The sequence below is a fragment of the Anolis sagrei genome, chromosome 3 (genome assembly GCF_037176765.1).
Source record: "Anolis sagrei isolate rAnoSag1 chromosome 3, rAnoSag1.mat, whole genome shotgun sequence".
In the NCBI taxonomy this organism is placed as follows: domain Eukaryota; kingdom Metazoa; phylum Chordata; class Lepidosauria; order Squamata; family Dactyloidae; genus Anolis; species Anolis sagrei.
The window spans coordinates 10,932,422-10,959,402 of NC_090023.1; the positions used below are offsets into that span (position 1 = coordinate 10,932,422).

At 42.9% G+C, this 26,981-nt stretch overlaps 1 protein-coding gene across 12 annotated transcripts in view; it reads right to left on the bottom strand.

Annotated features, from left to right (window-relative positions):
- Window positions 1–26,981, bottom strand: part of TENM4 (teneurin transmembrane protein 4) — an 892,306-nt gene that overhangs the window by 397,624 nt on the left and 467,701 nt on the right. For 7 of the 12 annotated variants that reach the window (XM_067466483.1, XM_067466479.1, XM_067466482.1 and 4 more), the window contains exon 6: window positions 10,441–10,659. The exons of the other annotated variants lie outside the window; for them this stretch is intronic. In XM_067466483.1, coding sequence (XP_067322584.1) covers window positions 10,441–10,659 — 219 coding nt within the window. The remainder of the gene's footprint in view (window positions 1–10,440; window positions 10,660–26,981) is intronic. 12 annotated transcript variants of the gene reach the window in all.

The window sequence follows — 26,981 nt, forward strand, 5'->3', positions numbered from 1 at the left end:
GTTACACTTAGATGCACTGCCAGATTCACATCTTCCTTTAGCTCCAAGCTATCTTCTCTCAGCCTAGTTTGCCATATTATTATTACCACCACCATTTCCCTTGATTGATACCCAAAGTGGCTTTCTAAACCAGGACCACCTCGGGTTGTTGTGATGATAAAGAATTACACAGAGTTACTTGAAATCTGGCAGAAACATACTATATAAATATATCTAAGTAGAACTGGAGGCCATGCTTCAACAAGGAACCCTGTACAACTAGGACTAGTACATGGAGGGAGAAAACGTGTTAAATAATCATCATTTCAATGAGCATTTTTTTTTTGGATTATTGATTTTATGCTCCCTTTCCTTGTTAGCCTTTTCAGTGGATTATGTTGCTATTTGTTTTTATTATGTAGTCTCTCTACTTCATTACACTAGAGAATGAATCCAGTTTAAATGTGGTTTCTGGCTCCTGCAGAATTCTGGGGTTTGTAGTTTAGTGAGGCTGTTAAAGTCTCCTCCATAAACTACAAACCCCATAATTCTGCAGGAGGCAGAAACAAGATTTAAAGTGAATTCATTCTCTAGTGTGATGAGGTTGTAGATTTATTTCATTTGGGTTGTTGTAGGTTTTTTCAGACTATGGGGCCATGTTCTAGAGGCATTCTCTCCTGACATTTCGCCTGCATCTATGGCAAGCACCCTCAGAGGTAGTGAGGTGAGGATGCTTGCCATAGATGCAGGCAAAACGTCAGGAGAGAATGCCTCTAGAACATGGCCATGTAGCCCGAAAAAACCTACAACAACCCAGTGATTCCGGCCATGAAAACCTTCAACAATACATTATTTCATTTGTATTGTAAGCAGCCTAAAATGTTTAATTAAAAGTTGGCAAGGAACTAGGATAACATGTACCCTTGCTTCTAACCTACGAGTTGAATACAGTGGGCCATTTGTATTCATTGGGGTTTGGTTCCAAGATTCCCAGGGATACCAAAATTCATGGATGATGGTGGGTGTATCTACACTGTAGAATTAAAGCAGCTTGATACCACTTTTACTGCAATGGCTTGTTGCTTTAGAAGCCTGGGAGTTGTAGATTGCAAGGTTTTCAGCCTTCTTTAATGAAGAGTACTGGTGCCTCAACAAACTATAAGCTGAGCACTGCTCTAGGCAACATGTAGAGGCTGCAAATGCTGAAATTTGGAAGACAGCATTTGATACTGTGTAAACTGCTGCACTCCTCTATGTTACAGTCATCCTTTCATATTTACAGTTTTGACTTTTCTAGGTTTGATTATTAGGCAGATTGGATTAAAATCTTCTCTGTAGGAATTCCTAGTTCCTCTGGTGTGATTCTATGGTCAACTTTCTACAATCATGTCCAAGCCCTATAGATTTCTAGACAGAACACTTATCTAGCAATCTCTAGATCAGGTATGGGCAAACTTTGGCCCTCCGGGTGTTTTGGACTTCAACTCCACCGGTAGGCCGTTAGGACTTGTGGGAGTTGATGTCCAAAACACCTAGAGAGCCAAAGTTTGCCCATACCTGATCTAGATCCTCCAGTTTGATTACATGATCAGATTCCAATGGAATTCAACCACACAATCTATTCAACTGAACAGTACAAAATTGGTGAAGCAAACCTACTTTGGCTATCTGAGTCAAACACTCCTATCCTAAGATACACATTAATGCATAGAAGTTTAATCACAACTTTCCAACAGGAGCACCTCAGTGAAGGACAAGGCAGCTACTAAGGACAAGGCTACTAACTAGCTGTGCCACAGCTAGTTAGTAGCCAACTGCATTAAATAACTACTGACCGAGAGTTAATGAGTTCAAAGCCAGCCTGGGTTGGAGTGAGCTCCTGACCATTAATAGTCTAGCTTGCTGTTGACCTATGCAGCCCGAAAGACAGCTGCATCTGTAGGAAAGTAGGAAGAGTAGGAAATGTAGGTACCACTTTATGTGGGGAGGCTAATTTAACTAATTTACGACACCATAAAACCTTCCAGCAGCATGCATATGAATGAGGAAGTACTCCATCAAGGACTCGGTGTCACAAGTGGACACTGAAGCAGCAGCTCTCCCTGTGGCCGGAGTTGAGCATACCTTCATGAAGCTGGAAAGCTGGAATGTTAAATTGCCTCTGTGTCTGTCTATATATGTTGTATGTCTAAATGGCATTGAATGTTTGACATGTATATGTGCATTGTAATCTGCCCTGAGTCCTCTGCGGGGTGGGAAGGGTGGAATATAAATACTGTTAATAAATAAATAAATAAATGATGTGCATGCATATGTAAATGAATAAATCAGTTAATTTGTATATTGATGTGGAAACCTTCAGGGACAATTCAACGGGCAACAAAGTTGATTGATTTGGATGTAAAAGGTAGGAAGAAACACAGGCAAAGGAAGAGATGAAGACAATTAGACACACTTTTGACTTCTGTCGGCCTCAAGGTTATTCTAACAATACGAACAGGTCTATTAATGCAAACATTTGGGACTGGAGTACACATAAATCTTAGGGGATTCCAGCACTGAATGTGGGTTTCTGCCTTTGGCGTCTGGCAAGTATCCTTCACACCTCCAGCATGCATTCACCTTCCTCTCTTAGATGACAGGAACTGCAGCCAGCCACTTTCAATACTTGTTATCTGAGCCGTGTCAGATAGCACTAGCCCTTGAGGAATTTACCGCCTCTTTGTCAATGCCCATCTCCCCACTTAGGGCTCATTGACTTGAGGACGTGAATCTACCGAAGTGAACCCATTTCCTTTTGCAGCACTGACGGCTGTGAATTTTCAAGCCACTTAGTCAATGATTCTGGGGGCTTGAAGGGACAGAGTGGATGACCTACCCTGAAGTGCTGAAGATCCCAGGCTTATTGCGTTGGGAGTTTTGTTTCATACCTGGCATGTTTAGTTCTCACCTTGTCAACTGGTCAAGATCTCTGGAGTCAGCTTCTCAGGGCAAGAGCCATTAGAGGAAGGAATGGATGAGTGTCAAGGGCATTTGCTACCCTGGAATGGATTATGGAGACAGCAGCTAATACAAAATTGCCTCCATGTCCAAGGGCAAGAACCTATACATATTTACGATATGTCTGAGTAACTGAACACTATGGGATTTAGGTAAAGGTATAGATAGGGGGATTTATGGCTGAGTAAATATGCATAAAGACAACATGGTTTAGGGCGCTGAGCATCAAGACTACAATTCTGGAGATGAGGGTTTGATTCACAACATGACCATGGAAACCCACTAGGTCAGTGTTTCTCAACCTGGGGGTCGGGACCCTTGGGGGGGGGGTCACAAGGGGGTGCCAGAGGGGTCGCCAAAGACCATCAGAAAACACAGTATTTTCTGTTGGTCATGGGGGTTCTGTGTGGGAAGTTTGGTCCAATTCTATCACTGGTGGGGCTCAGAATGCTCTTTGACTGTAGGTGAACTATAAATCCCAGCAACCACAACTCTCAAATGTCAAGGTCTATTTTCCCCAAACTCCACTAGTGTTCACATTTGGGCATATTGAGTATTTGTGCCAAGTTTGGTCCAGATCCATCATTGTTTGACTCCACAGTGCTCTCTGAGTATAGGTAAACTATAACTCCAAAACTCAAGGTCAATGCACACAAAACCCTTTCCAGTATTTTCTGTTGGTCATGGGAGTTCTGTGTGCTAAGTTTGGTTTGATTTCATTGTTCGTGGAATTCAGACTGCTCTTTGATTGTAGGTTAATTATAAAATCCCAGCAACTACAACTCTCAAATGACTAAATCAACCCCAATCCCCCACAACTCCATCAGTATTCAAATCTGGGCATATTGGGTATTTGTGCCAAATGTGGTCCATCGAATGAAAATCCATCCCACATATAGAATATTTACATTATGATTCATAACAGTAGAAAAAACTACAGTTATGAAGTAGCAACGAAAATAATTTTATGGTTGGGGTCACTGCAACATGATGCACTGTATTAAGGGGTTGCGGCATTAGGAAGGGTGAGAACCATTGCCCTAGCAGATACCAAGCACCCACGGTGTGCTCCTTTCATTCTACATGGCACCTGACTCCTGAAAATCTTGAAAAAGAAGCCTTTATTGCACTGTCTCCTATTTCCAATGAGCAAAAAATGATGGTGATCCTGAGCCGATTCATTACTCTGTGTTTGCAATGGATTGGCTCAGCCCAACTGGTAGGACTTCTGCTGGCAGTCAAGCAGGGCTGGCTTGTTTGCTCCCATCTCAGCTCAGCCAGAGCCATGCCAGTAGACATCACAGGGCTGGTGCCAGCTTGCTTCTGAGTCAGCTGCTTACCCATTTACTTATTAGGATCTCCACGACATGAGGAAGGATGGGCAACAGCTGGTACTGGCACAAGGGGCAGCGCTGTGCCCAAAACCAACAAGAAGCAGACAGCAGAACTGAAGAACAAAGCCAGTATCTTTCAAGTGTATGGGTGGATGTTACAGAGAAAATGCGTATATTGCATATTTCCTGCACATATGGATAGATGCAAGTAATAGTAAGAAAGAAACCAGTGCAGAGTAGGAACCCCCCCCCCCCCTCCCCATAGGTTCGTCATAGATCAGCTACAACTTGAAGACATACAGCTACAAGAACAAGATGTTGGTATCTTTCATATCTGTAAGGTACTGTTCCATCATGTCTTGATGGTAATTTAAGGTTGCACATCAGCAAAATGGCTAAGAAAAGAATTTGTTACCTAAGCATATAAGCATTTGGATTGCTCAGTTGCACCTAGTGTGGTTCGCTTCCTTAAGTCATCTGGTTTGCATGTATGGTCTTTCTTGCCGTCAAACTGTAGCATTGGGATAGACTCAATGCACATCTCTGATACCCAAATGGATGAAATATGAATTGGTCGAAGGGACATGTATACAGGTGGAATAACTAGACAACTTCTTGGCAGGGGGTTAGAGGGATGGCCCACAAAGTCTCTTCCTACTCTATGTGTCTATGATTCTATGAAGCAAAGACCATGAACATTGAAGCAATACTCCTCCACCATCAACTCCGCTGGACTGGCCATGTTGTCCGAATGCCTGATCACCATCTCCCAAAGCAGCTACTCTACTCCAAACTCAAGAATGGGAAATGGAACGTTGGTGAACAGGAAAAGAGATTTAAAGATGGACTTAAAGCCCACCTTAAAAACTGTGGCATAGACACTAAGAACTGGGAAGCCCTGGCCCTTGGGTGCTCCAGATGGAAGTCAGCTGTGACCAGCAGTGCTATGGAATTCGAAGAGGCATGAATGCAGGGCAAAAGAGAGAAACGTGCCAAAAGGAAAGTGCATCAAGCCAACCCTGACCGGGACCGCCTTTCACCTTGAAACCGATGACCTCACTGCGGGAGAAGATACTGATCAAGAATAGGGCTCCCCAGCCACCTACGGACCCACCACCAAGACACCACACTTGGAGGACCATCATCCTCGAGCTACGAGAGATTGCCTAAGTAAGCAAACAAGCAAGTCTATGAGGGGGTGCAGTTTGTTAATTATGACAGGAGTATTGCTATTTAAGCATTTGTTTTTAACTACAGGTTGATTCACCATTCAACAACTGATGCAATGGGTTTGCTTTAGCTGTAGCTAATAACATTGCAGTGTTTTCATTGCTTCTGTGCAGTGAATTTATTATTGTTATTATTATTATTATTATTATTATTATTATTGGGTTGTTGTAGGCTTTTTCAGGCTATATGGCCATGGTCTAGAGGCATTCTCTCCTGACATTTTGCCTGCATCTATGGCAAGCATCCTCAGAGGAGGTGAGGATGCTTGCCATAGATGCAGGTGAAACGTCAGGAGACAATGCCTCTAGACCATGGTCATATAGCTTGAAAAAACCTACAACCCAGTTATTCCGGCCATGAAAGCCTTCAACAATACACTATTATTATTATTATTATTATTATTATTATTATTATTATTAATATAACAATAATAATATTGCTGTAGACAGGTTGAGCCTCCTTATTCAGAATTCGGAAATCTGAAATACTCCAAAATAGTCCAAATTTATCCACATAGATGGCTGAAATAGAAATACCTTTGCATTCTGATGTTTCAGTGTACACAAGCTTCATTTCATGCACATCATTTAATTAAAGTATCGTGTATAAAATATGCAAATAAAAGATAACTCTTGCATTTAGATCTCACTACTGTGCATATATGCAACATATGAGTTATATGTGTGTGTTGTGAAAATTATCTTCAAGCTGTAAGTTATATATGAAACATAACTGGATTTCATGTTTAGACTTTGTCCCCATCTCCAACACATCTGATTATGTATGCATATGCAAATTCAGGTATTCCAATACCCGCCCCCAACCAAAATTCTAAATCCAAAACACTTCGATTCCCAAACATTTTGGATAAGGGATGTTCAAACTGCATGAGTAACATGTTAAGCATGAATACAATAGAATAACACACACATATTCTGGAGCATCAGACAAAAACTGTCACCCCCACATGTTCTGTAATATAAACAGCTTTCAAAAATGGCTTTCAAAAACATATCCATGTTAGTCTGAATCAATATGCACTAGAACAGATAGGTATTCTTCAGACACTTCCATCTACCCATCACACTAGAGCAGTGTTTCTCAACTTGGGGGTCGGGACCCCTAGGGGGGTCACGATGGAATGTTAGAGGGGTCACCAAAGACCATCAGAAAACACAGTATATTCTGTTGGTCATGGGGTTCTGTGTGGGAAGTTTGGCAGAATTGTATCATTGGTGAGCTTCAGAATGCTCTTTGATTGCAGGTGAACTATAAATTCCAACAACTACAACTCCCAAATGTCATGGTCTATTTTACCCAAACTCCACCAGTGTTCACTTTTGGGCATATTGAGTATCTATGCCAAGTTTGGTCCAGATCTATCATTGTTTGAGTCCACAGTGCTCTCTGGATGTCGGTGAACTACAGCTTCCAAACTTAAGGTCAATGCCCACCAAACCCTTCCAGTATTTTCTGTTAGTCATGAGAGTTATATGTGCCAAGTCTGGTTCACTTGCATTGTTGGTGGAGTTCAGAATGCTCTTGGAATTTAAATGAACCATAAATCCCAGCAACTACAACTCCCAAATGACAAAATCAATCCTCCCTCCAACCCCACCAGTATTCAAATTTGGGCATATTGGGTATTTGTGCCAAATGTGTTCCAGTGAATGAAAATACATCCTATTTATCAGATGTTTACATTATGATTCATAACATTAGCAGAATTACAGTTATGAACTCGCAACAAAAATAATGTTGTGGTTGGGGGTCACAACATGAGGAATTGCATTCAGGGGTCGCAGCATTAGGAAGGTTGAGAACCACTGCACTAGAGAATGAATCCAGTTTAAATCCAGTTTCTACCTCCTGCAGAATTATGGGGTTTGTAGTTTAGTGAGACTGTTAAAGGTGCCTCCCTTAACTACAAACCCCAGAATTCTGCAGGAGGCAGCAACTGCAGAAAGTGGATAAGGTTGTTAATCTTTGAAAGCTTATGCTACAAACTTCTCTTAGTTGGTCTCAAAGATGCTACAAGATCCCTTTGTATAGTCATCTTGCCTTCAACTCTTTCCTTCCATCCATTTTTGCTCTGGTGCAGACAACTTTACCTTTCACAGAAATGCTATGTCAGTTAAAAGCAACCCTTTTCACACCATCCATCTTCATGACATGGTCAGAGCAGCTGTCTCAGCTGCAAGCTGCAAAAACAACACAACTCAGCATCCACCCACTCTTTTTTCAAATGTTCGGAGTCAAAAGACAGAGGTCTCCTGACCTGCCATGACCCCAAGCCAAAACCCAGCATTTCACAAAAGCATAAGCATCCTCTGTTGTTGTTTTTCTAAAACCAGCTCCAAAAAACTACAATCATGCAAAACCTTTCTAGGTTGCGGGAAGACTCCCAGCAGCTGGTACAAGAAAGTTGGATACGTTTTTCAAAAACGTTTTGTTGTGAAACAGTCTAGGGTCGCGCTTCTCTCTCTTGAGATTGAAATAACATTCATGACCAACACTTCGCAGCCTGCTTTGTTGAGAATTTAATGTAAATAATTCTATTACTATTCTGCAGTGTTTACAATGCTTTTCAAAGGACTACACTCCTGCGCCCATCATCAAACTTTTCCAAAATGCATCAAGGAAGTGCAGGATCTCTGTTAGTCCACTACAGCCAGAAAATGTGTAAAATGCTGGATTTACCTTGACAAATAATGCAGTTGGAACAGCATTATATAGTCAGTGTAAACCAGATATGGGCAAACCTATCACCGGGGGCTGGATGCGGCACCTAGGGCTCTTTTCTCAGGCCCTCCTGTCTCTCACCATCCTATCTTTCCTTCCTTCTCTCTTTCCTTCCTAATTCCTTCCCTTCCTTCCATCTCTCTTTCTCCTTCCTTCCTTTTTTGTCTTTCCTCCCTCCTTCCCTTCCATCCTTCTTTTCCTCCCTCCCACCCTTCCCTCTTCCCTCCCTCCTTCCCTCTTTCTCTTTCTCCTTCCTTCCTTTTGTCTTTCCTCCCTCCTTCCCTCCCTCCCTTCCCTTCCATCCTTCTTTTCTTCCCTCCCTTCCTTTCCTCTTCCCTCCCTCCTTCCCTCTTTCTTTCTCTCCTTCCTTTTTGTCTTTGCTCCCTCCTTCCCTCCCTCCCTTCCCTTCCATCCTTCTTTTCCTCCCTCCCTCCCTTCCTTCCCTCCTTCCCTCCTTTTTGTCTTTTCTCCCTCCTTGCCTCCCTCACTTCCCTTCCATCCTTCTTTTCCTCCCTCCCTTCCTTCCTTCCCTCCCTCCCTCTTTCTCTTTCTCCTTCCCCTCCTTTTTGTCTTTCCTCCCTCCTTTGCTCCCCCCTTCCCTTCCATCCTTTTTTCCTCCCTCCCTCCCTTCCCTCCCTCCCTCCCTCCTTCCCTCTCTTTCTCCTTCCTTCCTTCCCTCCTTCCTTCCTCCTCTTTTTCCTTTCTCCTTCTGGGGGATGTTTAGCTGGGAGAAGAACATATTTAGCTAAAGAGGGAACAAGAGAACCATGTTTCAAGATTTTAAGAGGTGTCCCATTGAGGAGGAGGGAAAAAACTGACTTTCTGCTGCTCTAGAGATCAGGGCACAAGGGAGCAAAGGGTTCAAATGGCAGGGAAAGAAATTTGACTAAAAAGATTAGGAAGAACATCCTGGAGAGTGGCATAGGCTGTCTGTAAGTGTGGCGGAATCTCCTTTTCAGGAGGCTTTTCTGCAGAAGCTGTCTATCGGGAGTGCTTTGATTGTGCCTTCTTGCATGGTAGGGGGCTGGACTGGATGGCCCTTGGGGGTCTCCTCCAGCTCTTGGATTCTGTACCAGGAGTAGGCAATACAGGGTCTAATGGATACACTTTTCTCCCCTGTCCACCATCTCAGCCTGACCAAGGCCAACCCTTTTGGGATCCAAATGTTTCCAGTCTTTCCTTCATTTTCTGCCTCCAAATGAGAAGAGGAAGGGTGGGGAGGGGGCTCCCTCTCGGCCCACCCATTCACTCTGTTCCAAGCTCACAATGCAGCCTCCAAGTTAGAAAGCTTGCCCATGTCTGGTGTAAACCTATGTAATGCAGTTCAAACTGCATTAGTTGGGTTTGGGGAGGGGGCTCGGGGAGAACCCCCTCCCTCCCGCCCCACCCATTCACTCTGCTCCAGCTCACAATGCAGCATCTAGTTAGAAAGTTTGCCCATGTCTGGTGTAAACCCATGTAATGCAGTTCAAACTGCATTAGGTGGGTTACACTGATCATATGATGCTGTTCAAACCACATTATTTGACAGTGTAGTCTCAGCTAAAGAGGTAGGCAAGATTCCTTAACAAATATAAAAGCCATGAAAACCAACCATGAAATAACATTCAAGACCAACACTTCGCAGCCTGCTTTGTTGAGAATTCAATGTAAATAATTCTATTACTATTCTGCAACGTTTACAATGCATTTCAAAGGACCACACTCCTGCGTCCATCATCAAACTTTTCTATAATGCATCAAGGAAGTGCAAGATCTCTATTAGTCCATTGCAGCCTGAAAAATGTGTAAAATGCTGGATTTACATTGACAACATTACAAGTTCATGCATTCCCAGCTTTAGATCCTTTTCCAAAAAGATGAGGAATAAAATGCAAACAAACAAACACATACAACGCATTGACCAACCGAAAACAGGCCACCTTTCAATGCAATTTGGCAAGGCGTACAAATCCATCCGACTGCAAACCCCTTGTCCCTCGAAGCATTTGCAAACAACAGAGTACGCTTTTGAAAATACATTCAGATTGTCAGCTTGCAACACAAAACTTTCAGGTTTGCATCTTTAAAAGCAGAATTGCAATGTCCAATCTCTATGGAAACCAAACACTGAAAGATAGTTTAGAAAAGCAATAGGTAGATAAAGCAAACTCACCATTAGAAGAAGGGGGAGAGAGGTTCCCAGAGTCACTTTTAACTAAGAATGAATTGGGGACAAACTCTTCCTCCTCGGACTCAGAGTCCTGAGTTGGCCGGGCCACTCCGTTGCCTAGCAACCTTCTCTGGCTCTCATTGGCTGGAGGGGGTGAAGGGGGCGGGGAGGGGGACTGCTCAATTGGGGTGGATGAGGCTGATGAACAAGGCAGGGGAGGACCTGTGGACCACAAGACACAAAACACAAGACAGGGAAGAACAAAATAAATAAGAACGCAAAATTGCACCACCAAAGAAGGCAGACGTACAAAATTGTACACATACAAAATTAAATAAAAACACAACCCACACAAACCCCACCAAAAATGCTGAAAAGGGACACAAAGAGGGGAAAGGGGTACATAGAGAGACATTAAAGACATAGGCATGCACAAAAAGGAAATCAAAGAGAACAAGACACAACGTTGTGCACGGTGAGCTCCACAAAGGTCATGCGGAAGGGATTCCCATTCGGTCAGATGCACCGCTTTGAGACTCCGATCCCAAACCTGGAATAAATGGCATTAAACTCACGGAAAGTAACTTCTGAAGACATTCAGACTTCGTTAATCACTTCTGGAAAATCTTGCAATTTTCAGCAACTGGTTAAAGAGGGTCGAGTGTCCCTTTCTTCTCTTTTGCAACACTGATCCTATTCACTGTGCAGAGAATGGCTTTTCGTCCTTGTTTCCAACGGAGGCTGGGTTTAATCATACCTCGGTGAGATTTCTCAGCAAAATGAACACTAGTCCCTCCAAGGAGAGCCTGAAGGTTGCACCAGCAAGCCATCGCATGATGAAACTGAGTCGTAATAGGCCAGAAACAAGAGTCAATAGAAAGATAACACACATCCACCTGAACTATTTCAGGAAGATGCTGTTTTAAAGTGATACTAGGACAAAAGATGTTCTTCTCACTGTGGTGCATCTATACTGTAGTTTGACACCACTTTAACTGCATTGTCAAAGGCTTTCATGGCTGGAATCAGGCATGTAGCCGGGGGGGGGGGGGGGGGCTTGAGGGGCTTCAGCCCCCCCCCCCCCCGAAATTCTCATGGTGGTTCGCGAAAAGGCCTTACTGGTGCATTATTTAAACTGTTATGTTTATTCATATCATGATCTGATCACCATACTCAATATATCCCATATGCATGGGGGTATTGGGGTAATGATACAAAAGGTTTGCTAAGGTAGACCCTCTTTCACTCAGACTCAGCCCCCCCCCCCCCCCAAATCAAAATCCTGGCTACGGGCCTGGCTGGAATCACTGGGTTGTTGTAGGTTTTTTCGGGCTATATGGCCATGGTCTAGAGGCATTCTCTAATCCTCTAGACCCACGATGGTCAACCTATGACACGTGTGTCAGCACTGACAAGCATGGCTATTTTTGATGACACGCGGCCACATGCGGCCACATACAGAGAAGTAAACCTTATAAGAGCCAATCTAATTCCATCCTTAAATTTGTAAAAGGCTCTACAAATTTAACATCTGCACGTTTGAGCATTGTTCACTCCATAACTCAGCATGGAATATACATTTTTCTTATTTAAACTATAAATATTGCAAAATTATGTGTTGTTTTTTTCTCGAAGTTGACACCCCACCCAAGTTATGCTCAGGTTTTTGGCAAATTTTGGCACACCAAGCTCAAAAGGTTGTCCATCACTGCTCTAGACCATGGTGATATAGCCCGAAAAAACCTTCAACAACCCACCACTTTAACTGCTGGTACATGCACTTTAAACAGGTTTTTCTCATGAGTAACCTGCAATTGATGACTGTGATAGTGCCACACTGGTAGCTATACCAGGACCCTTTACATTTCTCATCATATACTTCAAATTTGCCTCTATAGCCTGGAGTTTCTGCCTCTCCTGAGCTTGCCATGGAATCAAAAGTACTCCTGCACCTTACCCGGCCCTCGCTCAGGGTCAACCTAAGTCTGAAACAACTTGAAAGCACACAACAACAACAACAACAATAATCCTATCTCATCAGCCAAAAGCAAGCCCACACTTCCCATTGAAATACTAATAAGTTTGTATTTGTTAAACTTGTTTTTGATTTTAATTATTGCATTATTTTTAAGTGATTTTTGCACTACAAATAAGATATGTGTAGTGTGCATAGGAATTCATTCATGTTTTTTTCAAATTATAATCTGGCCCTCCAACAGTTTGAGGGATTGTGACCTGGCCCTCTGTTTAAAAAGTTTGAGGACCCCTGCTCTAGACCATGGCCATATAGCCCAAAAAAACCTACAACAATCCACCACTTTAACTGCTGGTACATGCACTTTAAATAATGGCAACAAAAGGATGGATGATTGGTATATAGCCTTAAATGTATATGTTCTTGCCAGAAATTGCCAAATTTGAGGATTACAATTGGGTTTCGCAGTGTCATCTTCTGAACTCCTAAAAATAGTGCCAATTATTTTTAGCTTCCCCCCATTTAGCTTCCACCGGGACTGTGGTTCAGCTGTCTGGGAGTCAGCTGCATTAAGATAACTACTGACCAAAAGGTCATGAATTCAAAGCCAGCCTGGGTCAGAGTGAGCTTCCGACCAATTTGTGTAGCTTGCTGTCGACCTTTGCAGCCCAAAAGACAGTTGCATCTGTCAAGTAGAAAATTTAGGTACCACATATGCAGGAGGCTAATTTGCGACGCCATAAAAATCTCCAGCAAGCATGCAAAAAATGAGGAAGTACTTCATCAGTGTCACAAATGTACGGTGAATCGACAGCTCCCCTGGTGGTCAGAATACCCTCATGAAAAAGCTGGAAAGTTAAATAGCCTCTGTGTGTCTGTCTATAAATGTTGTGTGTCTATGGCATTGAATGTTTGCCATGTATATGTACATTGTACAGCTCCGGGATTGTGGCGGCACCGGGATTGTGGCGCAGCTGGCTGAGTGTCAGCTGCATTATGATCACTCTGACCAAAAAGGTCATGAGTTCGAAGCCAATCCGGGTTGGAGTGGGTTTCCAACCCATTGTGTGTAGTCTGTTGTCGACCTTTGCAACCCGAAAGACAGTTGCATCTGTAAAGTAGAAAAATAAGGTACCACCTTAAAGTGTGGGGTGGCTAAATTAACTGATTTATGAGGCCATAAAGAAGACTCCAGCAAAGCATTCGAGCGGGGAAGCATGCGGGGAATGCGGAAGTGCTTCATCAGCGTTGCAGATGGACGATGAAAGCGACAGCTCCCCTGGTGGCCAGAAAAAGTTAAATAGCCTCTGTGCATGTCTGTATATGTTTGTATGTCAAAAATTGGCATTGAATGTTTGCCATATATGTGTACACTGTAATCCGCCCTGAGTCCCTTGCGGGGTGAAAAGGGCGGAATATAAAAGCTGTAAATAAAATAAAATAAATAATAAATAATAAATTATAATCCGCCCTGAGTCCCCTGTGGGGTGAGAAAGGCAGAATATAAATACAGTAAATAAATATATTGTCAAAGGCTTTCATAGCTGGAATCACTATAATATTATTTGAGAACACAGAAATGCTGGACCACACCAACAACCACCATGTCAGACTACACAGAGAAGCCATTGAAATCCACAAGCATGTGGACAATTTCAACAGAAAGGAAGAGACCATGAAAATGAACAAAATCTGGCTACCAGTATTAAAAAACTCTAAAATTACAACAGCAAAACAACAGAGAGGAAACAACCAAGCACATCTTAACACCTCTCAGCAAGAGATTTTCCCAGGCTCAGCCAGGCCTTCAAATGCTAATGAAGGTGGTCAGTTGAAACATTCACACCTAACTGCAGCAGGGAAGAGCTCCTTGCCCCATCCTGGCCATTCCACATTATATAAACCCATTAATTCCAACAGACCTCACTACCTCTGAGGATGCTTGCCATAGATGCAGGCGAAACGTCAGGAGAAATGCCTCTAGAACATGGCTCTATAGCCTGAAAAAACCCACAAGAACCTAGTAGATAGATAGATAGATAGATAGATTTGGAATTGCTAATTAGGTTTGGAACAGAGCATCATTCTGAAAACTCATCACACATTTTCTTTTAAATGTAAGGAAAACAAACCAGTGGGAGGAATTTGTGTCAGACTTTGCAAAAAACAAAACAACCATGGCAAAAGATAAAAATTAATAATGTGCTTTCTAACATGTTGTGTGAACGTTACAACTTTGCATCAGTGCAGACCATATAAGATCTTTAAGAGACGTGCAATGCCGCTAGTGCACCCTCCACAAATCTCGACATTAACCCACCAAGGTTTTGTTTGTCTGCTTGGCTCTCTCTCTCTTTCTCTCTTTCAGAAAAAAAAAGATTTGCCAAGGTTCAGAGAACTGAAAGCTCAGCTCACCTCGGTGGTTTCCTCCCTTTCTTGGTTTTGGCCGCTGGACCATGTCATGACAGGCAGAGGTTCCTCCCCCCTGAACGCTTCCTTCCCTGGTTTATGTCGAGCTTGACTTGGATGTTGTAAAAATTGGCACCGGCCCCTTTTGTTTCTCAGCGCCTTTCTGATCGCAGCTTGCAGAGAGAGGCCTCAAAGGGAGAGGATGAATGAAACCTACCACTTCCATGCAAAAAGAAAAAAAAGGTCCCCTGCTTTGTAATCCAGACTCCTCTCCCCCTCCAGACCAAAGCCTGACTTTAAAACTTGAATGGGTGCAAGGGAGAGATCCGATCTCACCCTAGGGCCCTATATATCACATTTAAGTACAACCAGCACATCCAAATGCAACTAACTGACGCTGCTCTGATGGTGTTAATATCAATGACGGACAAAGGATAACAACACTGAAAAGGCAAAGAAGGGTTAAAGGTGCTAGATCAATGAGGAAAGAGTTCCTGGCCTTTGTACAGCAAGGTTTTGTAAGGCAAACACAGGGTGCATCTACACTGTAGAAATAATCATAGAATCATAGAATTAAAGAGTTGGAAGAGACCTCATGGGCCATCCAGTCCAACCCCATTCTGCCAAGAAGCAGGAATATTGCATTCAAATCACCCCTGACAGATGGCCATCCAGCCTCTATTTAAAAGCTTCCAAAGAAGGAGCCTCCACCACACTCCGGGGCAGAGAGTTCCACTGCTGAACGGCTCTCACAGTCAGGAAGTTCTTCCTCATGTTCAGATGGAATCTCCTCTCTTGTAGTTTGAAGCCATTGTTCCGCGTCCTAGTCTCCAAGGAAGCAGAAAACAAGCTTGCACCCTCCTCCCTGTGGCTTCCTCTCACATATTTATACATGGCTATCATATCTCCTCTCAGCCTTCTCTTCTTCAGGCTAAACATGCCCAGCTCCCTAAGCCGCTCCTCATAGGGCTTGTTCTCCAGACCCTTGATCATTTCAGTCGCCCTCCTCTGGACACATTCCAGCTTGTCAATATCTCTCTTGAATTGTGGTGCCCAGAATTGGACACAATATTCCAGGTGTGGTCTAACCAAGGAAGAACAGAGGGCAAGCATGACGTCTAGACACTATGCTCCTATTTATGTAGGCCAAAATCCCATTGGCTTTTTTTGCTGCCGCATCACATTATTGTCCTACTGCACAAGGAAATAGCTACTGGTCTGTCGCAGGATGCTTGAATTAATCTAATCTGTAAATAATCAAGGGTGCATCTACACTGTAGATTTAATGTGTTTTGACCTTGCTTTAACTTCCATGGCTCAATGCTATGGAATCACGAGACTTGCAGTTGTGCAAGAACTTTAGTTTTCTCTGCCCAAGAGAGCTAGTGTCTTACCAAATTACAAATTCCAGGATTTCATAGCATTGAGCCACAGCAGTTAAAGTGGTGTCAGACTGCATTAATTCTACAGCGCAGATGTACCCCAGATCTCCAATGGTTAAATCCACAGATAGTGAAGGCCAACTGTCTACTCTTTACTATTTACTAGTACTTATTATTTGCTAAATAAGTAAAGAGTGAATAACAGTTTACAGACCTCACTACCTCTGAGGATGCTTGCCATAGATGCAGGCGAAACGTCAGGAGAGAATGCCTCTAGACCATGGCCATATAGCCTGAAAAATCCTACAGCAACCCAGTGATTCTGGCCATGAAAGCCTTCGACAATACAACAGTTTACTATTTTCAATGCATCCGTTGCAATAGACTGCCTTCCTTGTATCCCTGCATTAAGAAAGAAGAAATGCAATTGGTGCAAAGCACTTTGAGAAAAAAGACTTGTTTCTGTACTACTTGCAATTTTATAAATTTCTCAATGAGGCTGTAGGTGATATGCCAGCTTTACATCACACACACACATCCTGGACTCACAGAAGAGAGAGAATTTCAGCAACTTCCTTTCATTTATCACTTCCAGGTGCTTGGGGCTAGCTGCCTTTCAACCTTCCCTCTTTTCACACATTCCCTCTGAAGGCTTTTTAAGAACAAGGTGCCAAAGAGGTTTGTGTATAGTTGTCAACAGTTTGTCGTTTTGGTCCCATTTTGAGTGGGAATAGGTTAGTCCTGGGAAATGGAAGGTTGAGAAAGAGTGAAGTGGAAGCAAGGGAAGAAAATACACAAAGGACCCCAGAGGACAAGGTCAGAATCAAAACAACCTTAACAAGTTTAGAGAGTTGGGCTAAAACTAGCAAAATACATTTCAACAGGGAGAAATGTCAGCTGGCAAATATAGGATGATTGTCACCTTACTTAAGCAATAAAGGATCTGGGAATCTTAGTAGACACAAGTTGAACATGAACCAACAGTGTGATGCAGCAGCTAGAAAGGCTAATGTGATTCTAGGCTGCATCAGTAGGAGTCTCATGTCTAGATGGAGGCAGTCATAGTCCCACTCCATGAGGAGGAAAGACACAGAATGGGGGACGCCTGGCTCAACAGCAGTACATGTGAAAAAGATCTTGGAATCCTTGTGGACAGGAAGGTGAACATGTGCCCACAATGTGATGTGGCCAGGGGCGGCTCAACCCATTACGCAAAGTAAGCATTTGCAGTATAGTTGATTTTGCCCAGGGGCGCTCTTGAGGGAAAATAGACCTTGACATATGAGAGTTGTAGTTACTGGGATGTATAGTTCACCTACAATCAAAGAGCATTCTGAACTCCACCAATGATGGAATTGAACCAAATATGGCACACAGAACTCCCACGACGAAGAGAAAATATATCTCACTGATTGGGGGGCGGGGGTGGTGCCAAAATACTGTTTGCTTACCATTGAAAATTACCTAGGGCCACCTCTGGATGTGGCAGCTAAAAAAAAAAAGCCAATGGGATTTTAGCCTGCATAAATAGGTGTCTAGATTCAAGGAAGTCATGGCACCCCTCTATTCTGCCTTGGTCAGAGCACACCTGTACAGTTCTGGGCACCACAATTTAAAGGAGATGTCAACAAACTGGAAGGTGTCCAGAGGAGGGCGACTAAAATGATCAAGGAGAACAAGCCCTAGGAGGAATGACTTAAACTGCTGGGCATTTTTAGCCTGGGAAAGACAAGGTTGAGAGGGCCATGGATCAAGGTGTGAGAGGAAGTCATAGGGAGGAGGGAGAAGTCTTCTTTTTCTGCTGCTCTGGAGACTAGGACACAGAACAATGGCTTCGAATTACAGGAAAGGAGATTCCACCTGAACATTAGGAAGAACTTCCTGACTGTGAGAGCTGTTCAGCAGTGGAACTCTCTGCCCCAGAGTGTGGTGAAGGCTCCTTCTTTGAAGGTTTTGAAACAGAAGCCCATGAGTTCTCTTCCAACTCTAGAATTCTATGATTCTATTCTATGACACCATCACATTTCAAACAGTGAATTGAGGTACCATCAACAAGGCCATGCAATGCAGTTCAATGCAGTTAAACTACATATGGCAATGCAGTCATTACAAAAATAAAAATAAATACTACCTTGCAAGATTAAATTTAAGCCAGGAACATTCTTGGTTTGGGTAAGGGGAAGTATGGCTTTATAGATATTACAGTACTAGAAGTCCCATTATATCACACCACTGGAACTAATGGAAGTTGCAGTTCCACCACCTCTGGAATGACAGAAATTCTGGAGTCCTCCTGTACGATTCATAGAATCATAGAATCACAGAATCAAAGAGTTGGAAGAGACCTCATGGGTCATCCAGTCCAACCCTTTTCTGCCAAGAAGCAGGAAAATCACCCCTGACAGATGGCCATCCAGCCTCTGTTTAAAAGCTTCCAAAGAAGGAGCCTCCCCCACGCTCCGGGGCAGAGAGTTCCACTGCTGAACGGCTCTCACAGTCAGGAAGTTCTTCCTCATGTTCAGATGGAATCTCCTCTCTTGTAGTTTGAAGCCATTGTTTTGTGTCCTAGTCTCCAGGGAAGCAGAAAACAAGCTTGCTCCCTCCTCCCTGTGGCTTCCTCTCACATATTTATACATGGCTATCATATCTCCTCTCAGCCTTCTCTTCTTCAGGCTAAACATGCCCAGCTCCTTAAGCCGCTCCTCATAGGGCTTGTTCTCCAGACCCTTGATCATTTTAGTTGCCCTCCTCTGGACACATTCCAGCTTGTCAATATCTCTCTTGAATTGTGGTGCCCAGAATTGGACACAAAACAAAAGTGGGTAAGGGGCTTGTGGACAAAAAACCTTAAGGAAACACATAGAAAATGGTATGGGATGATGGGAGTTGGAGTAATACCCCTGTTGTAGGTTACAGTTTTGATTGTTCAACTGTTTTCCTGTTGTGGGCCAAGTGATGAAATGGAACAGATTAAGGAAAGACAAAGAAATATTTCTTTGCAGATTCAAAATGCACCAACAGCATCCATTGCCACAAGATGGGGTTGTAGCCAATAAGTCAAACGGCTTTGTAAAAGAAATTATACAAATTCACAGGTAGTTCTGAGAGAGAAAACAACAAGAGATGGTGAGAATTCCAAGATTTACTCTTCATTGGCTGACCTTGACAAGTACTATCATTTGTTTAGAAGAGGGACAGGACCAGGACTGCAACTCTTGAATGGAAAATTCAAGCTGCAAATCCCAAGCATTTTACATTTCATTTCTTTTAATTCCTGCAGCTTCTTTGTGTGTTCAATGATTTCTTTCTTAAATGCTGTTTTAGCTTCTCATTTTTAGCCATAATAAAGCATGTTAGTTTTACATGGTATTTTCATCATCTTGGAAATAGTCTTTGTGTCTATATAGACTCCTAGAGTTGGAAGAGAAGGCTGAGAGATGATAGGCATGTATAAATATGTGAGAGGAAGCCACAGGGAGGAGGGAGCAAGCTTGTTTTCTGCTTCCTTGGAGACTAGGACGTAATGGAACAATGGCTTCAAACTACAAGAGAGGAGATTCCATCTGAACATGAGAAAGAACTTCCTGACTGTGAGAGCCGTTCAGCAGTGGAACTCTCTGCCCCGGAGTGTGGTGGAGGCTCCTTCTTTGGAAGCTTTTAAACAGGGGCTGGATGGCCATCTGTCAGGGGTGATTTGAATGCAATATTCCTGCTTCTTGGCAGGGGGTTGGACTGGATGGCCCATGAGGTCTCTTCCAACTCTTTGATTCTATGATTCTAAGAGTCCCTTATTTCTCATGCCAGTAAGGTAATGCTCAAGATCCTGCAAGGAAGACTCCAGCAATACATGGAGCGAGAGTTGCCAGATGTTCAAGCTGGGTTTAGAAAAGGCAGAGGAACCAGAGACCAGATTGCCAATATCCGCTGGATAATGGAGAAAGGCAGGGAGTTTCAGAAAAACATCTACTTCTGCTTCATTGACTATTCTAAAGCCTTTGACTGTGTAGATCATAATAAATTGTGGCAAGTTCTTGGTGGGATGGGCATCCCAAGCCACCTTGTCTCTCTCATGAGGAATCTGTACAAGGACCAAGTAGCAACAGTCAGAACTGACCACGGAACAACAGACTGGTTCAAGATTGGGAAAGGCGTACGGCAAGGCTGCATCCTCTCACCCAACCTTTTTAACTTGTATGCAGAACACATCATGCGATGTGCGGGGCTGGATGAATGCAAAGCTGGGGTGAAAATTGGTGGAAGAAACATTAACAACCTCAGATATGCAGATGACACCACTCTGATGGCCGAAAGCGAGGAGGAGCTGAGGAGCCTTCTAATCAAGGTGAAAGAAGAATGCGCAAAAGCCGGGTTGCAGCTGAACGTCAAAAAAACCAAGATTATGGCAACAAGAATGACTGACAACTGGAAAATAGAGGGAGAAAATGTGGAGGCCGTGACAGACTTTGTATTTCTAGGTGCAAAGATTACTGCAGATGCAGACTGTGGCCAGGAAATCAGAAGACGCTTACTTCTTGGGAGGAGAGCAATGTCCAGTCTCGATAAAATAGTGAAGAGTAGAGACATCAGACTGGCAACCAAGATCCATTGCCTAGTCAAAGCCATGGTATTCCCTGTAGTAACCTATGGATGTGAGAGCGGGACCTTAGGGAAGGCTGAGCGAAGGAAGATCGATGCTTTTGAGCTGTGGTGCTGGAGGAAAGTGCTGAGAGTGCCTTGGACCGCGAGAAGATCCAACCAGTCCATCCTCCAGGAAATAAAGCCCGACTGCTCACTGGAGGGAAAGATACTAGAGACAAAGTTGAAGTACTTTGGCCACATCATGAGGAGACAGGAAAGCCTAGAGAAGACAATTATGCTGGGGAAAGTGGAAGGCAAAAGGAAGAGGGGCCGACCAAGGGCAAGATGGATGGGTGGCATCCATGAAGTGACTGGACTGACCTTGAGGGAGCTGGGGGTGGTAACGGCCGACAGGGAGCTCTGGCGTGGGCTGGTCCATGAGGTCACGAAGAGTCGGAGACGACTGAACGAATGAACAACAACAACAAGAGTCCCTAATGGCCATTCAGTCCAAACGCATTCTGCTTTGCAGAAATACACAGTCAAACTCTCCTAAACAGATTTCTATCCAGAGTTTTGGAAAATGTTTAGGAAGGATGAATTCACTATAATGTTACAGTAGTCACATGTACTATGACTCTGTTCCAAGGCCCATTGTGCAATACCATTTTCATATATAATTTGGAAACTTACTTTTATATCTGAAATGAACAATGTATTGGATGTTCTACTAAAGCAGTGATTTCCAACCTTTTTTTGATCAGGGACCAATTTGATCAGAGACCACTCTCCAACATTAGTACCAAAAGGGTTACGAATCAGTTTTTAACTTTAGATTCAGTTTGGTTATTTGGGTGCTGATTCAGAAAATTTAGTTTCTGATACAGAACATATGCCATCCAGTAGTTGCTATCTACTCACCCATAGAAAACCCTATTTAATAAGCCTCGGCACTATATGAAGGTTTCGCCAGACCAGTCACTCTTGTTGCAACTGGTGGAGTAACGGTGAGGCTGTAGACCATATATTAGTCCTTGTGGACCTCTGGTTGTCCACAGACCACAAGTTGGGAATCACTGTGCTAAAGCATAGAATTGCAATGGAGAAATTAACAATGCTTAAAGAAGTGTTCTCTCACGGCCCTCCAAGAAAACCCATTAGCCACCAAATATTGGCAAGCAATGTTACAAGAATGGCAGCTTATATATATATTGACTCCTTCCACTAATTCATCTACTTCAGTATTTTTAACACTCACCTCTGGTGGCAGGGATAGAGGAAGTAAGTCATGGCAAGACATAAAATCACACAAATTTTGACCAGCCACACTGCATGGCTCCCTATTTCTATATGTACTCTTCTAACACTCACTTTGAATACCATTGTTCTATATCTATGAAAATATAGCTTTTATAGATATCCTAAACAAAACCATGATGACGATAATGACAACAACAACAATGTAAGCTGAACATATCTTGTTCAAACTGATTAGAATCAGAAATGTCTTGGATTTTGAAATACCTGTATTTGTATATAATGAACTTCTTTGGAAATGGGACCCACATTAAACATGGAATTTATTTATGTTTCCTATGCATCCAGTACACATACACATTTTGCACATGAAACACAGTGTACACTGAACCATCAAAAAGCAAAAGGTCTTGCTATCTCAGCCACCCATATGAGCAATTTGGGAATATGGTAGAATTCCTGGATAAGGGATATTCCCTCTGTATTGAGTACTGGGTCCAAGTCTGGATACCACAGTTTGAGACAGATATCAGTAGATCTGAATGTGTCTGGGGAATGGTGGCCAAAATGGTAAAGTATTTGGAAACCAAGCCTTTGATTTTGGAAAAGAGCCAGCTCTCCATATCCATGGATTCTGTATTGCGGATTCAACCATGCACAGCTGGAACATATGTTTTTAATCATTCAAAAAAGCAAAACTTGGTTTTGCCATTTCACCACACCATTGTATACAATGGGACCTGAGCACCCATAGATGGTATCTACTAAACGTTCCTGTAACCAACCTCAGCAGATACCGAGCCCAATTATATTTCATATTCTGAAATTTTGGGATAAGGGATGCTAAAACAAGAAGATCAAAAACAATAGGTTTCTTATGCATCAAACAATAATAACAACAACAACAAAACAACAAGAGAGGTCTACTGTACATTACCAAAGTCCTCTGATCTCGATCTGCTCCTGGCTGCCAGCTCTGGGGTAGTGTGCAGGGTTGCTGTTCAGAAGCTATTTACTTAGCTTGACTCCCTGAGAATTTTGCTCTTGAGATCCATCCTCCCCCCAAGACCCCAGGAGTCTCTCCTTTCTTCCCTTGAGTGAAGCAGCCCAGTCCCAGGCATTATTAATTCAAGTGGAATTATGCACTTTACTGTTTCACACAGCGGTTCAAAAGCACTCTCCAAAGACTCTTGTTTTTAGCTACACGTTGAGCGATTGTTTCTCAGGATGATGAACACACAAAGGCAATACATCAGCATTCAGCACTATTTGTTACTTAACAGCATTTATGTAAAGCATTTCAGGGTTTACAAAACCTGGCGCTGTCCAGATTTTTTGTGGGGCAGATGATGATTCCCATGTCTAGGTCTGCTCCAGGTTTTAGTCGGAACTTTAAAAGAGCTATAGAATCCCAGAGTTAGAAGAGACGCCCAAGGACTTGCCAGTCCAACCCATTCTGCCATGAAGGAAAACACAGTCAAAGCACTCTTGACTGATGGACGGCTTAAACCCCCCAGAGAAGGAGACCACCATACTCGGAGGCAGTATACTCCACTGTTCAAAAACTCTTATGATCAGAAGGTTGTTTATAATGGTTAAGTGAAATCTATTTTCCTGGAGTATGTATCTGTTGCTTTATATCCTAGTCTCTGGAATAGCAGAAAACAAGCTGTCCCCATGTAGTGTCGAAGGCTTACATGGCCAAAATCATTGGGTTGTTGTAGGTTTTTTGGGCTATATGGCCATGTTTTAGAAACATTCTCTCCTGATGTTTCGCCTGCATCTATGGCAGGCACCCTCAGAGATTATGAGGTCTGTTGGAAACTAGGAAAATGGGGTTTATATATCTGTGGAAAGTCCAGGGTGGGAGAAAGAACTCTTGTCTGCTGGAGGTAGGTGTGAATGTTTCAACTGGCCACCTTGATTAGCATTTGATGGCCTGGCTTCTTAGTGCCTGGGGGAATCCTTTGTTGAGAGGTGATAAGCTGTCCCTGATTGTTTCTTATCTGGAGTTCTCCTGTGTTTGAGTGTTGTTCTTTATTTGCTGTTTTAATGTTAGAGCTTTTTAAAATACTGCTAGCCAGATTTTATTCATTTTCATGGTTTTTTCCTTTCTGTCGAAATTATTTGAGAACACTGAAATGCTGGACTGCTCTAACAACTACCATGTCAGGCTACATAGAGAAGCCATTGAAATTCACAATAATGTGAAAAAAATTCGGGACAAAAAGGGGAGTGGAAGTTTAAGAAGCACTGGTTTACAGAACCCCAAACCTCTGAAGGGAAGTTACCTTGTCATGATATGGGATCATTTCCTATATGTTCTGATGTGTTGGTGAGCATAATAATAATAATAATAATAATAATAATAATAATAATAATATATTTGACAGATCCCAAATGTAGACTCTACAAGGAAGCAGATGAAACAGTAGATCACATCCTGAGCTGCTGAAAGAAGACTGCACAGACTACAAGCAGAGGCACAACACCGTTGCTCAGATTATTCATTAGAACTTGTGCCACAAATACCATTTGCCTGCAACAAAGAACTGGTGGGATCACAAGCCTGAAAAAGTTACAGAAAATAAACACATCAAACTACTCTGGGACTTCCAAATTCAGATTGACAGAGTTTTGGAGAACAATACTCCTGACCTCACTATCATGTTAAAAAACAAAGTATGGATTGTCGATGTTGCAATCCCAGGTGACAGCAGGATTGAGGAGAAACAACTGGAAAAGCTGACACGATATGAGGATTTAAGGATCGAACTGCAAAGACTCTGGTGGTCAAGGTGGTCCCAGTGGTGATCGGCACACTGGGTGCAGTGCCTAAAGACCTTGGCTTGCACTTCAACACTGCTGAAGGTGGCCAGCTGCAGAAGTCCACCTTACTGGGATCTGCACGCATAATTTGCTGATACATCACACAGTTCTAGACACTTGGTTGTGTCCAACATGTGATCCAATACAACAGCCAGCAGAGTGATCTTGTCTGCTGTGGACTCATCTTGTTGTGTTTCAAATAATAATAATAATAATAATAATAATAATAATAATAGGAATTATTATGATTACATCCTATTTCTAAAGTGTCTAAATGAGACTAAAAGTGGATGTAATTTTGCCATTATTGAGGTTTATTGTCACTTTTCCATTTGCTTTACACTAAAGCTGGATCAGAAAAATAAATCAAGATGAAGTCTTTGATCCACAGATCATAAACTTATTGATGCCCCAATCTTACATTTAACAGAATGCATAAAAGGTTTCTTAAAATAGAAACCAGAATCCCATTCACCTTATGGGACCTGCCTACGCATTTACTGTATGCGAATATTCCCTTTATGCAAGTTCCTTTGAAATCAGCAGGACGTGCTTCCAGGTGACTTTCATGCTGTGAAAGAACATATACTAACATCTCTTAATTGAAAAACCTTGAGGCAACGTAAGTACAAACAGACAAACTTTTAGGTGTAGGCTTTTGAAATAACAACAACAAAATGTGTGTTGTTGTTGTTTTTTTAAAGAAAGTATACAGTCTCATCTCACATGAAGAAAAACAGCTGCCGGGAGGAATTTGGAAAGATAGCACTTTCATCTTAGATTAATTACAATTTAGTATGTTATCTACACCTGGACAAACTATAGTTAAGATTACAGGAAATATATAGTTAAGATTACAGGAAATAGGCCAGTGTTCCTCTACTTGAGGGTTGGGACTGTGGGGGGAGGTTGCAAGGGGGTGTCAGAGGGGTTGCCAAAGTTGTTTGGGTTCACAGTGCTCTCTGGATATAGGTGAACTATGTTGTTGTTCATTCGTTCAGTCGTCTCCGACTCTTTGTGACCTCATGGACCAGCCCACGCCAGAGCTCCCTGTCGGTCGTCACCACCCCCAGCTCCTTCAAGCTCAGTCCAGTCACTTCAAGGATGCCATCCATCCATCTTGCCCTTGGTCGGCCCCTCTTCCTTTTACCTTCCACTTTCCCCAGCATCATTGTCTCCTCCAGGCTTTCCTGTCTCCTCATGATGTGGCCAAAGTACTTCAACTTTGTCTCTAGTATCCTTCCCTCCAATGAGCAGCCGGGCTTTATTTCCTGGAGGGTGGACTGGTTGGATCTTCTTGCAGTCCAAGGCACTCTCAGAACTTTTCTCCAACACCACAGTTCAAAAGCATCTATCTTGCTTCGCTCACCCTTCCCTAAGATCCAGCTCTCACATCCGTAGGTTACTACAGGGAATACCATGGCTTTCACTAGGCAGATCTTGGTTGCCAGTGTGATGTCCCTACTCTTTACTATTTTATCGAGATTGGACATTGCTCTCATCCCAAGAAGTAAGCGTCTTCTGATTTCCTGGCCACACTATATCTCTACTAAATCACTGTCACTTCATCCCAAATCCCTCCAGTATTTTCTGTTGCTCATGGGGGGTTCAGTGTGGGAAGTTTGGTCCAATTCTATTGTTGGTGGGGTTCAGAATGCTCTTTGATTGTAGGTGAATTACGAGGGGTATTTTTTAAGTAAGGTCCGTTTTGTTGTAGACACTAGTAGCTCGTGCGCATACCGCAACGAGCACATGCGTCGTGTACCGGCATGCCCCGGGAACAACTGTGCTCAGTTTCCGCTCTGTAGCTCACCTGTATGGTTCTGTTCGGTGCTTAAAAAATGTTTAAGACTATCAACTCACCCGCCGCATGTGAGGTTCGCTCAGTGATACGGTTTTTGTCAGCAAGGAACCTGCCTGCTGCAGAAATTCATCGACAGATTTGTGAAGTGTACAGTGATACTGTTATGAGTGAAAGCAAAGTGCGTAAGTGAGTATGACAATTCAAAGATTTTTATTATTGTTATTGTGAAGTGCCTGTTCTCACGAATCCTTGCTTCAACTGAAGCCACCAAATCGTCTGTAATAAAGAAGGGCGACCAGAGCGGTCCTCA